General features: G+C 51.9%; 1 protein-coding gene across 1 annotated transcript in view; it reads right to left on the bottom strand.

Annotated features, from left to right (window-relative positions):
• SLC15A1 (solute carrier family 15 (oligopeptide transporter), member 1) overlaps positions 1–12,506 on the bottom strand; it is a 49,782-nt gene that overhangs the window by 27,838 nt on the left and 9,438 nt on the right. Inside the window, exons 3-6 of the mRNA XM_010831495.1 lie at positions 2,156–2,172; positions 1,366–1,447; positions 1,086–1,227; positions 56–175 (exon numbers count right to left, since the gene is read on the bottom strand). Of these exons, the coding sequence (XP_010829797.1) occupies positions 56–175; positions 1,086–1,227; positions 1,366–1,447; positions 2,156–2,172 (361 nt within the window). The remainder of the gene's footprint in view (positions 1–55; positions 176–1,085; positions 1,228–1,365; positions 1,448–2,155; positions 2,173–12,506) is intronic.

Below are 12,506 nucleotides of genomic sequence, written 5' to 3'. Positions count from 1 at the left end.
TGAACAAGCAGCTAGTGAGGAGGCGGGGGCAGGGCCACAGGTAACATCAACTCACACGTGCACAGAAATACTGTCCGGGGTTCCATCATGGTTGAAGTCCGTGAGGTCATTAATTGAGCTCACAGCAATGACTACCTGCCCAATGGTGTAGACGATGGACAGCGACACGATTGTCCTGTGTTAAAAGAGGTCAAGAGAATCCAAGTCAATTGCACAAGACCGTCCACTTCCGACACCAGTGCAAAAAGGCCTCTGCTTCCAATTTTCAAAAGCCCAGTCACGACTGTCCTTGTTTCTCAAGTTGGGACTATAACCAGATACCCCTTTGAAAGGCAGCCTGCTAAAGAATTTGGCCCCCAGCACGTAGGCGTTCAGCAAAGTGGGGCTGGAGGAGCCTGGGGAGAAGGAAGATCTGTTTTCTCTTTGAACTATGTGAAAGACTCAATGCCTAACTATCAAAATGAGGACCTGCATCTTTGAACAGTGAGAGGCCATGATCGTGTATCTGGTAACAACACTTGGGCAGGAGTGGTCCATTGGTTAATTTTGAATGATACTGACTTATTTTGAGATGGTGAATATTTCTGCATCTGCCCACGTCACGCATTTCAGCTGGAAGAGCCTTTACTTCCTTCTGTGTTAAGTCCAAGGAAATTCCCAAGGACCACCCCCACCCCCCACCACTGAGGGTGCTCTTGGACCTCTCCCTGCAGGACTGGCTGAGCACCCTATGCCCCACCGTCTAGCAGTTTGAGCCTCTCAGCTGCTGGGGTGTTTTCAGGGAGCTTCTTTGTTCTCCCAGCCCTTAATTCCTCATGCATCATTAACAGACCATATTCCTGCTACTATTTCAACATGAGACAGGAGGCCAAAAATCCTACCAACGCTACTCACATCCACCCTGCTGAATGCCAGGCCGCTGCTGAACTCTGGCCGTACGAAGATGAGCAGAAATGGGGCCTCTCCTCAGAGTATTTTACATTCCCTAATTCTTTGTGCCCCGAGCCCACCATGCCAACTCTCAAGGCTTATCTTCATTACTCGTTGGCGCGCTCATTAATAACAAGAGAGCTGCCACGACTCACTTGAACTTCCCCAGCCAGGAGTCGGCGATGAGAGCTCCGAGGATGGGCGTTAGGTAGCACAGGGCGACGAACGTGTGGTAGATGGCGGTGCCCAGGTTGTCGTTCCAGCCCAGGAAGCGTTGGAAGTACAGGATCAGGAGTGCTTTTTGCAGAGGGTAGTGGAGGAGATGGCAAGGAGGTGAGCAGTGGCAGAGGCAACTCGGGCTCCTCACTGACCAGGGGTGGGGGGGCGGGGTCGGGGGTGGTGGGAATGGGGGTGAGGGGTGTCGAGAAGAGTTACCTCTCATTCCATAGTAAGAGAATCTTTCGCAGAACTCATTGACCACAATGAAGAAGATGCTCAAGGGGTAACCGAAGCAGCTCTGCCAAAGAGAAAACAGTCTGGGCTGGAAACAAGCTCCTCCCTGGTCCAGCGTCATCAGTGAGGACGAACAGCAGAAAGTAGCTGGTGTGTATTTAGTAACTTACCGCAGACCCTCCAGAGGTGGGATCCAGGATTAAGAATTTTTTATTCCCTAACACTCTATATAGCGACAACAATGAAATGAAGGTTTTTCTTATTTTACAGTTTTATTGTTAGCCTGGAAAGGGCTATTCAGGCAGGCCTCAGAGATACAGTGGGTTTGGTTCCAGACCACTGCAGTAAAACAATAACTGTGATAAAACAAGTCACACAAAGTTTTGGGTCTTACGGTGCACACGAAAGTCATGTCTACACTACGCTGTGGTCTGTTAAGTGTGCAATAGCATTATGTCTAAAAAACAATGTTTAATTTAAAAATGCCTTATTGCTGAAAAGTGTTAACCATCATCTGACAACACAAGGTTGCCACAAACCTTCGGTTTGTACAAAAACAGTCTCTGCGAAGCATGATGACACGAGGGATGCCTGTACACAGGAGTTTCTAAAGAGAAGAAAAGGCCCCACAGGGACTCAGGATGATTCCCTGTGGATACCAGATGCACATTAAGTGAATGGTGTGCAGTTGTGGACAACAAGGGGCAAAACAGGTTGTAAAGCTCACAGCTTACATCACGAAGCCACATGGGGAAGGAGGAAGGACACTCACCTTCGGCACGGACATTCCTGAAAGAAAACAAAACGCCACAGTTAGAGGCGAGTATGCCAAGCGCTTTTTGCTGAGTCTGAGCTCAGCCCCTCCGGCCGGCCGGGCCGCTGGGGGTGTTGTCCCCGGCGCTCGGGCCCCATCCGGTCCAGGCCTGGGCCTCGGCCTCTTTGCTGAGCGGGGCTGGGCCGGTAGCTGCGTTTTCTTTTCATCAGCTCCTCATCAGGGCAAATGCGTGGTCAGGATGGAGAATCAGAGACTCAGAGGATCTGCCGCAACCGTTTCCTCCTTGAGAGGCTTCAAAGGCTGCCTGGCGCCCGCAGGATAAGACCCCAGCTTTCGGAATGTCCTTCACGGTCTCACGAGGCCAGGGGGTTTGGGTGAGGGTGAGAAAACGGAGATAGAAAAGGCAACGCGCATCCGACACGTGGTGACGATCCCATCTCCTCCGGGTTCCCCAGCCGCCTTTCATCTTATAGTAGGCTGTGGTCTGTTAAGTGTGTGTGTGTGTGTGTGTGTGTGTGTGTGTGTGAGAAACTTGCTCAGTTGTGTCCGACTCTTTGTGACCCCATGGACTGTCCATGGAATTCTCCAGGCCAGAGTACTGGAGTGGGTAGCCCTTCCCTTCTCCAGGGGATCTTCCCAACCCAGGTCTCCCGCATGGCAGGCGGATTCTTTACCAGCTGAGCCACAAGGGAAGCCCTGTTAAGTGTGCAATTAAACATTGTTTTTTAGACAGAATGGTGTTAAGTGTGCAATAGCATTCTGTCTAAAAAGAAGGTTTAATTTAAAAATGCCTTTCTTCCTGCCCAGTCCCCCAGGCACACAGGCTCCCGGACAGCCAACCTGCCTCTCTGTCTGCACACCCACAGCCCTGAACTCGAGACAGCAAAGCCACCTCCAACCTCCCTGCATAACCAGAGGGCAATAACCGACAGTTTCCATGGCCACCTCCCCGCTGCCGGAAGAATCACGGGGCCTCCAGCCCCTTATCCCCAGCATCCTTTCCAGCACCCACTGCCCAGCAGGGGCTTAGCATTAGAAGAGGGACTTAGAAGAGCAGGAAGAAAATGGGTAAGGATCCAAGTGAGCTGGCACAAGCGAGGTGCCACTGACGGCCTCCTCCACCTTAGCTGTACCCCTCATCCCCCCTGCCCCTGCCCTACTGTCTCCCCTGAACGGTGACCAGAGCTCACCCGGAGTCTTGCCCAAGTCCTCGTATCTCCTGCCTGGCATGCTGTGGTCCACGGGGTCAGGGTCAGACACGACTGAGCGAGCAAACGGCAGCATCTCCTGCACTGCCCCCTGTCCCCGCACACCTTGGCCCCTATTTATCAGGGGCTGTCCTGTGCTATTTCACATGCCTCTGTCCCTGGGGACCCACCCCCTCTCCACCCCCTCTCCACCCCCTCACCCCAGCCCCACTGACCACAGCTTCGAGTTCCTTATAGTCATGATCTTCAGACTTACGGATTGGTGGCTCCACAGCTGTGTGTGTGTGTGTGTCTGTGTCTGTCATATCCAACTCTTCACGATCCCATGGACTGTAGCCTGCCAGACTCCTCTGTCCGTAGAATTTTCCCAGCAAGAATACTAGAATGGGTTTCCATTTCCTACTCCAGGGGATCTTCCCAGCCAGGGATTGAATCCACATCTCCTGTGTCTCCTGCATTGGCAGGCGGATTCTTTACCACGGCGCCACCTGGCAAGCCCATGAGCAGAGGTTCTCAAACTGGAGCCTGCCTCAGAACCAACCCTAGGGCTTGAGAGAGCAGTTTCTGGATCCCATGCCCAGAGTTGCTGTCTCTGGAGGCCTGAGGAGTAGGCTGCATTTCTAATAAGGAGGAGTAGGTCCCCCGAGCTTGCATTTCTAACAAAGTCCAAGGGCACATCAGTGAGTGCTGCTGGTCTGGGGATGGTCCCCTGCGAACCACATGCAGACTGTGAGGTCGAGTTGCCTGATTTAAGTACCTAAATTTTATCCCGGCCCTGGGCACCTCAGGACACTCCTGGGCCCTTGTCTGGGGCAGGGGGTGGAGAACTGGTACAGAGGCTGAACCGCTCGCTGGCATCTCCCCCACGGCCCCACCGAGAGCTCTTACACCTTCCCTGTTCCAGGCCCTTCCTCTCCGACTGGCCGCCTTGTATTTTCATCCTGTGCTCGTCCAGGGCCCCATCCCAGAAGACACAGCTGCAACTCTGTCTGAGGAATCCCCTTCTTGGCCTGGACCACGTGGTCTTCCAGGCCACCACCCCCCATCTCGTAAAGAGGGAGCCTTCCTTCCTGAAGCCGGTCCCGCTGGGTAACTATACTTCCCCTGCCTCACATTAGACACCCTCCCACTTAAGAGGCCCTGGTGGCTCAGAGGATAAAGCATCTGCCTGCAATTCGGGAGACCTGGGTTCAATCCCTGGGTTGGGAAGATCCCCTGGAGAAGGAAAAGGCAACCTACTCCGGTACTCTTGTCTGGAAAATCCCATGGATGGAGAAGGCTGGTGGGCTACAGTCCATGGGGTCGCAAAGAGTCGGACACGACTGAGCGACTTTACTTTCACTTAAGAGCAGTGATGCTGTCTTAGTCCTTGTTCTCAAGGTGGGAGAGATAAAAATTCTGGAAAGAGATTCTTCACCGCTGATGGACTGGTTTTCTCCCCAGTTAGACTTTCTTATAGGAAGGGGCTGTTCTCCGGGGCAACACGTGATGAGTACGGCATGAGGTCGGATGGGAATGGGATCCTAGTCTTGTTGCTGACCCCATGCCCCTGCGCCCCTGGGCAAGCCCACCTCCTAGGCTGCCTACCCGGTGACGGGCATCCCACCCACCTCCTAGGCTGGCGATGAGAGTCCGCGGGGGAAGCCCCGGCCCTGGGCTCGATGCGTCCTCCGGGGGAAGCTGCTACTATTACAGCATCCTCGGCCCCTCACATGGTGCTTTTCACAGACTGGAAACCAAATGTCTGCTGAGTGAATATGTATCCTGAAGACCCAGCCACTCCGGTCCTCAAGGACTGTGCTCACATCCTGGCTGCTTCACTCCAAAGTTCCATTAGCTCCTCCAGTGAACCTGGTGAACCTGGACTCTGGGAGCCTGTGAGGCTGACCTGGTGGGTTTCATCAGTGCCCCCATGTCTTCCCAATCCCCACACGGTTTGGCCCCAGGGGAGCGGTGGCGGGAGGTCAGAGGGTCAGGGCATTTTCCTCCCTGACCACTGCAGATTCAGCGGCTGAATCCTCCAGGGCCAGCTGCTCCGCCCCCGACATGGGGGGTCCTCTCTCTCCACGCGACTCTCCTTCAAGGTTTCTGTCCTGGCTCTGTACCACTTCCTACCGGTGGCAATGGTAAGGCCATTGCCTTACTCTGGGTACCCGCCCGTCACTTAGGGAGCCCTGGCCCCCACCCCCATCTAAATGTCTTTCTGAGTATGCCAACTGTTTCCTGATGGGACCCTGGGGGATAAACAAGCCATGTTTCACACCCAGACTACATGCTTCCGTGTTTCATCACCAGAGTGGGGAGAGGCCCACTCTGCTCTGAAATCAAAAGACCTCCCAGGAAGATGATTTTGCAGAGCTCCACAGGACGAGCCTGTCGGCTGTATTTGAAGCCTGCCCATTTCTTTGTTCCGTCTTCTTGGGGACCTGGTAGGGCCGTACGATGCTCCGCTTACTTAAGACTTCAGATAATGTGGCCTTACCAATGCATCCCAAAGACCAAACAAAGTCACGAGGTTCGTCCACACCAGAGGTCAGGTTGGTTCTTGCGATGGGCCTTCTAGAGAAAAGCTGGAGGGTGTGAACACCTGGATGACAGAGACAGCCTGGAGCTTTGTTCCAGTCATGGCGTTCACACATTTCTCATAAATGTTGGTTTGCAGGGAAGACTTTGCCGAGTCAGAGTAGCACCTGTAAACTTTTGGCTGCACATTATTTAGCACGGGCTTCCCCGGCGGCTCAGCTGGTAAAGAATTTGCCTGCAATGCAGGGCACCTGGGTCCGATCCCTGGGTTTGGAAGAGCCCCTGGAGAAGGGAATGGCTACCCACTCCAGTATTCTGGCCTAGAGAATTCCATGGACTGCATAGTCCACGGGGTTGCAAAGAGTTGGACACAACTGAGTGACTTAACACTGGCAAAGGTTTTGTTTAGTTCACAAGTGAGTAGGGTCACAGAAAAGAAACGCTGAGCCTTGTTACAGCAACCATCACACCCAAACTACATCATGGAAAACGAAATTCCTACACTCACTCAGGTGAAAAGCTGAGACTGACTACCCAGTCGGCGCTTAGGATACCTTTTATTTTCTGAAAGCTGTGTGTTCCAAGGAACCACTTTTATTGCTGTGGGGTAGAGGTTGCTAAGCTCTTCTTTCATAGAATTCAGATGTAATGGATGGATATAACACTGCAGTTAGCGTTTAATTAATACACCTGTGTCCTCTCAGGGCTGCTGTCTGAGGAAGCTCAAGTGCTCAAGCACTTGAACTCAAATGTCAACTGTCGCCAGATTCTGTTACAGCTGTGTCTATCATTGATATTCTGACAGTAAATCTCACTGGCGTATTCGAGTGGTCCGATGTTTCTCGAATCACTCATGGGTCACTTGGTTTTAATTACAGATCAGAGTAAAACAGCTTACCCTAGGCACCCAGCAACTATGGAATCAATGCCGGCCTTGTTGATATCCTAAGCCTAGCAGTGCTTTTCACTCTCTTTTGGCTACAGACTTTGGTAAAATAAATGCACATCATAAACTTCTATGCTCACTGACTTTTGGGGACAGCAGGAAAAACCAAGAAAGACACATGGTTGCTTTCTCCTCATTAATGGAACCTTGCCATGAAGGTGACTATACCAAGTACCTAATAAAGCACGTTCCACATTTTGAACCATTTGGGGATGGAAACCCTAAATGGACTGTTTTATTACTTAGAAACTAGTAACTAAGTAACTCCTACTTACTAGTAACTCTTTGTTAACAGGATGGGTGTAAAGGATGCTTTTCTAGGATGCGGACTTGGGAAAGGAAGGGATAAGGCATCTTTGCGGGATAGAGAACCTTGCTCCTGCAGGCAGAGGAAAGTGTTCCCTCTCATCGCTGAGAGGGAAATCAAGGGAAAAATTAAGCACTGCATGATTCATTGAGGATGACATTTCTGAAGTTGCATGGTATGGGAGGCAGAACTTTGGTCCCACAAAGATGTCCACATGCCTGATCCCCAGGGTCATATAGATATGTTTCCTGCCACAGCAAAAGGTACCTGCCAGGAGTGATTCAGCCAAAGACCTTGAGGGCAGGCATTTATCCGGGATCATCTGAGAGCTCCAGTGTAATCAAAAGGGTTTTTAAAGGAGTCAAAGGAGGAGATATGAAGACAGAAGCAGAGGTTGGGATGACAGCCAACTGCTGAAAGGCCACCACAAGCCAAGGAAAGTGGTGACCTCTAGAAGCTGAAAGGACAAGGAGACAGAAGAAGCCTGCCCATACCTTGATTTTACCCCATTTAAGACTTCTGACCTCCCAACTTAGTGGCTTAAAACAACACAAATTTATTGTCTTAGAGCTCTGACCTCCCAAGCTCTAAGACAATAAATTTGTGTTGTTTTAAGCCACTAAGTTTGTGACGATTTGTTATAGCAGCCATAAGAAATTCATACTCATGGGTTTGTCTCAAGCTCTGTAGATGTAGGTCTCATCACTGTTTACATGGGCTTCCCTGGTGGCTCAGATGGTAAAATATCTGCCTGCCTGCAATGCAGGAGACCTGGGTTGGGAAGATCTCCTGGAGAAGGGAATGGCTACCCACTCCAGTCTTCTTGCCTGGAGAATCCCATGGACAGAGGAGCCTGGTGACTTGCAGAGAATCAGACACAACTGAGTGACTAACACTTTCACTCTGGGGGGCTTCCCTGGTGGCTCAGATGGTAAAGAATCTGCCTGCAATGCAGGAGACCCGGGTTTCATCACTATTTACATAGATCTAAAGACTCAAACTTCCTACCAAGTTTTATTTGTTGGTGAAATTTCCTTTTTATCATTTTTTTTTCCTTTAAGCAACATTTTCTATCTGAGGCTTAGGAGTCTGTACATGGCACCTGCCTTCTTATTGGAATTTGGCAGAATCTGTAATTAATTGCTCAGCTAGATTCTGCAGGTTCAGTTCAGTTGCTCAGTCATGTCCGACTCTTCGCAATCCCATGGACTGCAGCACGCCAGGCCTCCCTGTCCATCACCAACTCCTGGAGTTTACTCAAACTCATGTCCATTGAGTCAGTGATGCCATCCAACCATCTTATTCTCTGTCATCCCCTTCTCCTGCCTTCAATCTTTCCAAGCATCAAGGTCTTTTCAAATGAGTCAGTTCTTCACATCAGGTGGCCAAAGTATTGGAGTTTCAGCTTTAGCATCAGTCCTTCCAATGAATATTCAGGACTGATTTTCTTTAGGATGGACTGGTTGGATCTCCTTGCTGTCCAAGGGACTCTCAAGAGTCTTCTCCAACACCACAGTTCAAAAGCATCAATTCAAGGTTGTATATTGTCACCCTGCTTCTGCAGGTTACTGACTCTTCATTACCTGTCTCTAAAGTGGGGTTGCTGCCTTACAGGACTGCTGTTAGCAATGAGGGTGTCTGAAATTGGCTCTGTAAACCAAGAGTAAAATGAGTTTCCTTGATGATGGCTCTTGTAGGCTGTGTATGCTGCTGCTGCTGCTAAGTCGCTTCAGTTGTGTCCGACTCTGTGCGACCCCATAGATGGCAGCCCACCAGGCTCCCCCGTCCCTGGGATTCTCCAGGCAAGAACACTGGAGTGGGTTGCCATTTCCTTTTCCAATGCATGAAAGTGAAAAGTGAAAGTGAAGTAGCTTAGTCATGTCCGATTCTTAGCGACCCCATGGACTGCAGCCTACCAGGCTCCTTTGCCCATGGGATTTTCCAGGCAAGAGTACGGGAGTGGGATGCCATTGCCTTATGCCTCCCCAAATCAGTCACATAAGACCCCAGCGAACACAATGGTCCTGCTGGAGCACACTTAGCCTCACTTCTGGCAGAGGCAGCTTTGGAGCTGAGGTGACAACTCCTCTTACAACGTTGGCTTTGCAGCCAGTTGGTGGAAGGACATGGGGCTTTGAAATCAGCTTGGAGATGTTCCTCCCAGCCATGAGGATCTGGTCAAAGCACTCAACCACTGGATTCTCCATTCCTTCATCTAGAAGTGCTAACACTTTCTTTGCCAGTTGGTTGATAAGATTGAACCTACATTAATGAAGTTTGTTATTAATTGCATCCCAGGAAAACATCTGGGTAGTGTGGGTGGGTGGATGTTTGGCACGGACTGACTTGAAAATATGGATAAGAGTTTGCCATGGGAGTCCTGGCAGGGGACAGAGGTGGCCCTTGAAGAAAGAGGCCGTCCCCTCCAGGGGTGCTCTCATTGATCAAATCAGAAGGTCCTTATGATGTCACTGGGGGGAATTAGGTCGTGGGATGAGGAAGTTGTGGACAGAGGAAAGTCAGACTTCTCAAATATAAGCCACTGGCAAGCATGGACTTTCAATCAAGCTGCTCTCAAATGGGTAGCAGAATAGTACGTGACCACGTGAGTGGCTGCAGGGGTTAAAGGAACATTTAAAAGCTCTCCAGTGCAGCAGTTCTCCAAGGGTGGGCCCTAGACCACCACCACCACCAGCAGCTCCTGGGAATTCAATGGAAATGCAACTTCTTGGGTACATTGCAGACACGTGGAATCAGAAACTCCGAGGGTGGAGCCGGCTGCCTTCACAGTAGCAAGCCCTCTTGGGATACAGTTTGGAGGCCACTCACTCATTGCCCAGCATCGCAGGAGGGGACTGGTGCACCATCAGGCACCAGGCAGCGCTCCCATCCGGGTGATCAGCTCCTATGATGTGAGTCTGGCCTTGGCTCTTCATTCCCTGTTTCTAAGCTTCGTCCTCTATTTACCAGGACGACGGTGCCAAGCAAATGCTTTGCCTCGCCTTCCCCATCTCCTGTCCACCCCACTGACCTGAGTGTCCAGGGTGGAGGCTCTCAGGACGTCCCTCTAACCTCTCAGGCTCTGCCTCCTGCACGGCCCGGCCTCTGCTGGGGACCTGACTTCCATCGCCCTTCACCCCAGCGGTAGAGCCAGGCCTTCTACCTCTCCCCTCTCCTGGCTCCTGCATGGCTCCCTGCAGCATTAGGGCAGTGAGCGCCTCCCTTTCCCACCCTTCTCTCCTCCCTTAGATCCTTTTAGTCTCTTTACAACCACCCCGGACATAGCGAGCTGTTCTGACTTCTGAAAAGAGTTTCAGAGCCTCACGTATCATGTGATTGCCCCCTCCTTTTTTTTTTTTTTTTTTTTAGAAAATACAGCATCGGTGACTTTAAAAAGAGCCTGGCAAGAGATATATCAGGTGTAATTGCAGCTGGCGACGACAGAGGATGAGATGGTTGGATGGCATCACTAACTCGATGGACATGAGTTTGAGTAGACTCCAGGAGTTGGTGATGGACAGGGAGACCTGGTGTGCTGCAGCCCATGGGGTAGCAAAGAGTTGGACACAACTGAGAGACTGAACTGAACTGAGGCTTGGTGGCGGAAGCACAGGGGAAGAGGCACGCTGGCTTTAATTTTCCCCCCCCCCAAATCTATCAACTTTGATCAAGAAGCCAAAGGGCTTTTCCCTTCCTTCAGTGGGCTTCTGCCCCCAGAGTCAGGCTCGTTTCAGAGCAGACAGCCTGCGTCTATCACCGGAGGCCCTTGTTTTCCGGAGGAGCTCTTCCTGACCTGATTAGTTTTTTTTCCTTCCTGGAATGTCTTGCCACATTCCCCCACCTCAGGGTCCCTGCTTGTTCACACGGCAATTTTGTACACTTTGGAAAATTGTGATCTTTCTGGCCGGATCTCGCCCAGGGGCACAGCTCAAGAGTGCAGATGGCTCAGTGGCCCCAGGCGCTGCCTTCCAGCCTGGGCCTGCTCAGGGGCCTCTGGGCAGGGCACAGCCTGTACCCCTGGGGGCACTGTCCCTGCCCGTCTGGACTTGTTTTTACAGAAATAGCCTCTTTTCCACAACTCCCTTCATCCCCACTGAGAGAACCTTCTTCCCCTGCTACATTGACAAACAGCCATATAAACCACCTGCAGTTCAGGAGACCCGGGTTTGACCCCTGGGTCGGGAAGATCCCCTGGAGAAGGGAATGGCAACCCACTCCTGTATTCTTGCCTGGAGAATCCTCATGGACAGAGGAGCCTGGGGGGGCTGCAAAGAGTCATACATGACTGAGAGACTAAACCACCACCACCAGACATCCAACACGCTGATGTGTGGCTTCCTGAAAGCCATTTAATCAAGTTCCTGGCTGTCCTGCCAGCACCGCTGAGAAAAGCAAAAGCGTTATCAGGCCTTTGAGAATCGGGAATGTCCACTAAACTCTAACAACCTGGAGCTGCTTGAGGAATGCGGGGAAACCAGCGCCAATGGGACGGTGGAGGTTTTATGAAGCGACTCTGGCCACGATCCCAGGGCAGGGACCAGACATCTTGGGTGCTGGTGACCTTGTCATGCTGGAAAGGCATGGGGCTCTCTGTCCAGTGGCCCTTCTCCACCCCCAAGCAGACTGACATGGCATACGAAGCCATACGAAGCCATCTGGCTGCAGCCAGACACTGGCTCCTCGGCCACAGGGCCCCTCACGACCACGCTGCTGTCATCAGTCTGCTACTTCAGCGTCGCCCTTTTGCTGGGTACTGGGAGGCAGGGGGCCCGTCTTCCTTCCTGTGTGTGGATGCAGTGAGCTACCTCGGGGCAGCTTTTGCCAACCAGCAGCTGGGCCTGTTCCTACGTGAATCTTGAAGCTGTCTCCGCCTTCCCTGAACTGGGGGGGTCCCCTGGTCAGGGCTGAGGCTGGCAGTCCTTAATTAATGTCCCTAGGGGGCACTTCTGTTCATTTCGCGAACAGAGCAGCTTAGAGCAACGGAAATGTTATCATCTCGCGGTTCTGGCTGCAAGGTGGAGCTGGTTCCTGCCAAGGCTGTGAAGGGCGAGTCTGTGAGGGACCTGTCCCCCAGCTTCTGGTGGGTTGCTGGCCAGCCCTGATGGTTTCTGGCTTGTTTTAGCATCACTAGATCGCTGCCTTCATCTTCACCTGGTCCTCTCCCCGCTGCTGTGTCTGGGTCCCCCTCTTTCTAAGCACACCAGTCACAGTGGACCGGGGCTACCTCCTACAGGGTGACCTCACCTGGACCGACTCCATCTGCAATGACTGTTTCTATGTAAGGTCACATTCTGAGGTACTGGGAGTTAGGACCTCAGTATATGGACCACGGGGAGGCAGGGGGTGGGGTGGGGGACACAAACC

Source organism: Bison bison, unplaced genomic scaffold (genome assembly GCF_000754665.1).
Source record: "Bison bison bison isolate TAMUID 2011002044 unplaced genomic scaffold, Bison_UMD1.0 scf7180017864527, whole genome shotgun sequence".
NCBI classification, from domain to species: Eukaryota; Metazoa; Chordata; class Mammalia; order Artiodactyla; family Bovidae; genus Bison; species Bison bison.
This window is presented reverse-complemented; position numbering and strand designations above follow the sequence as displayed.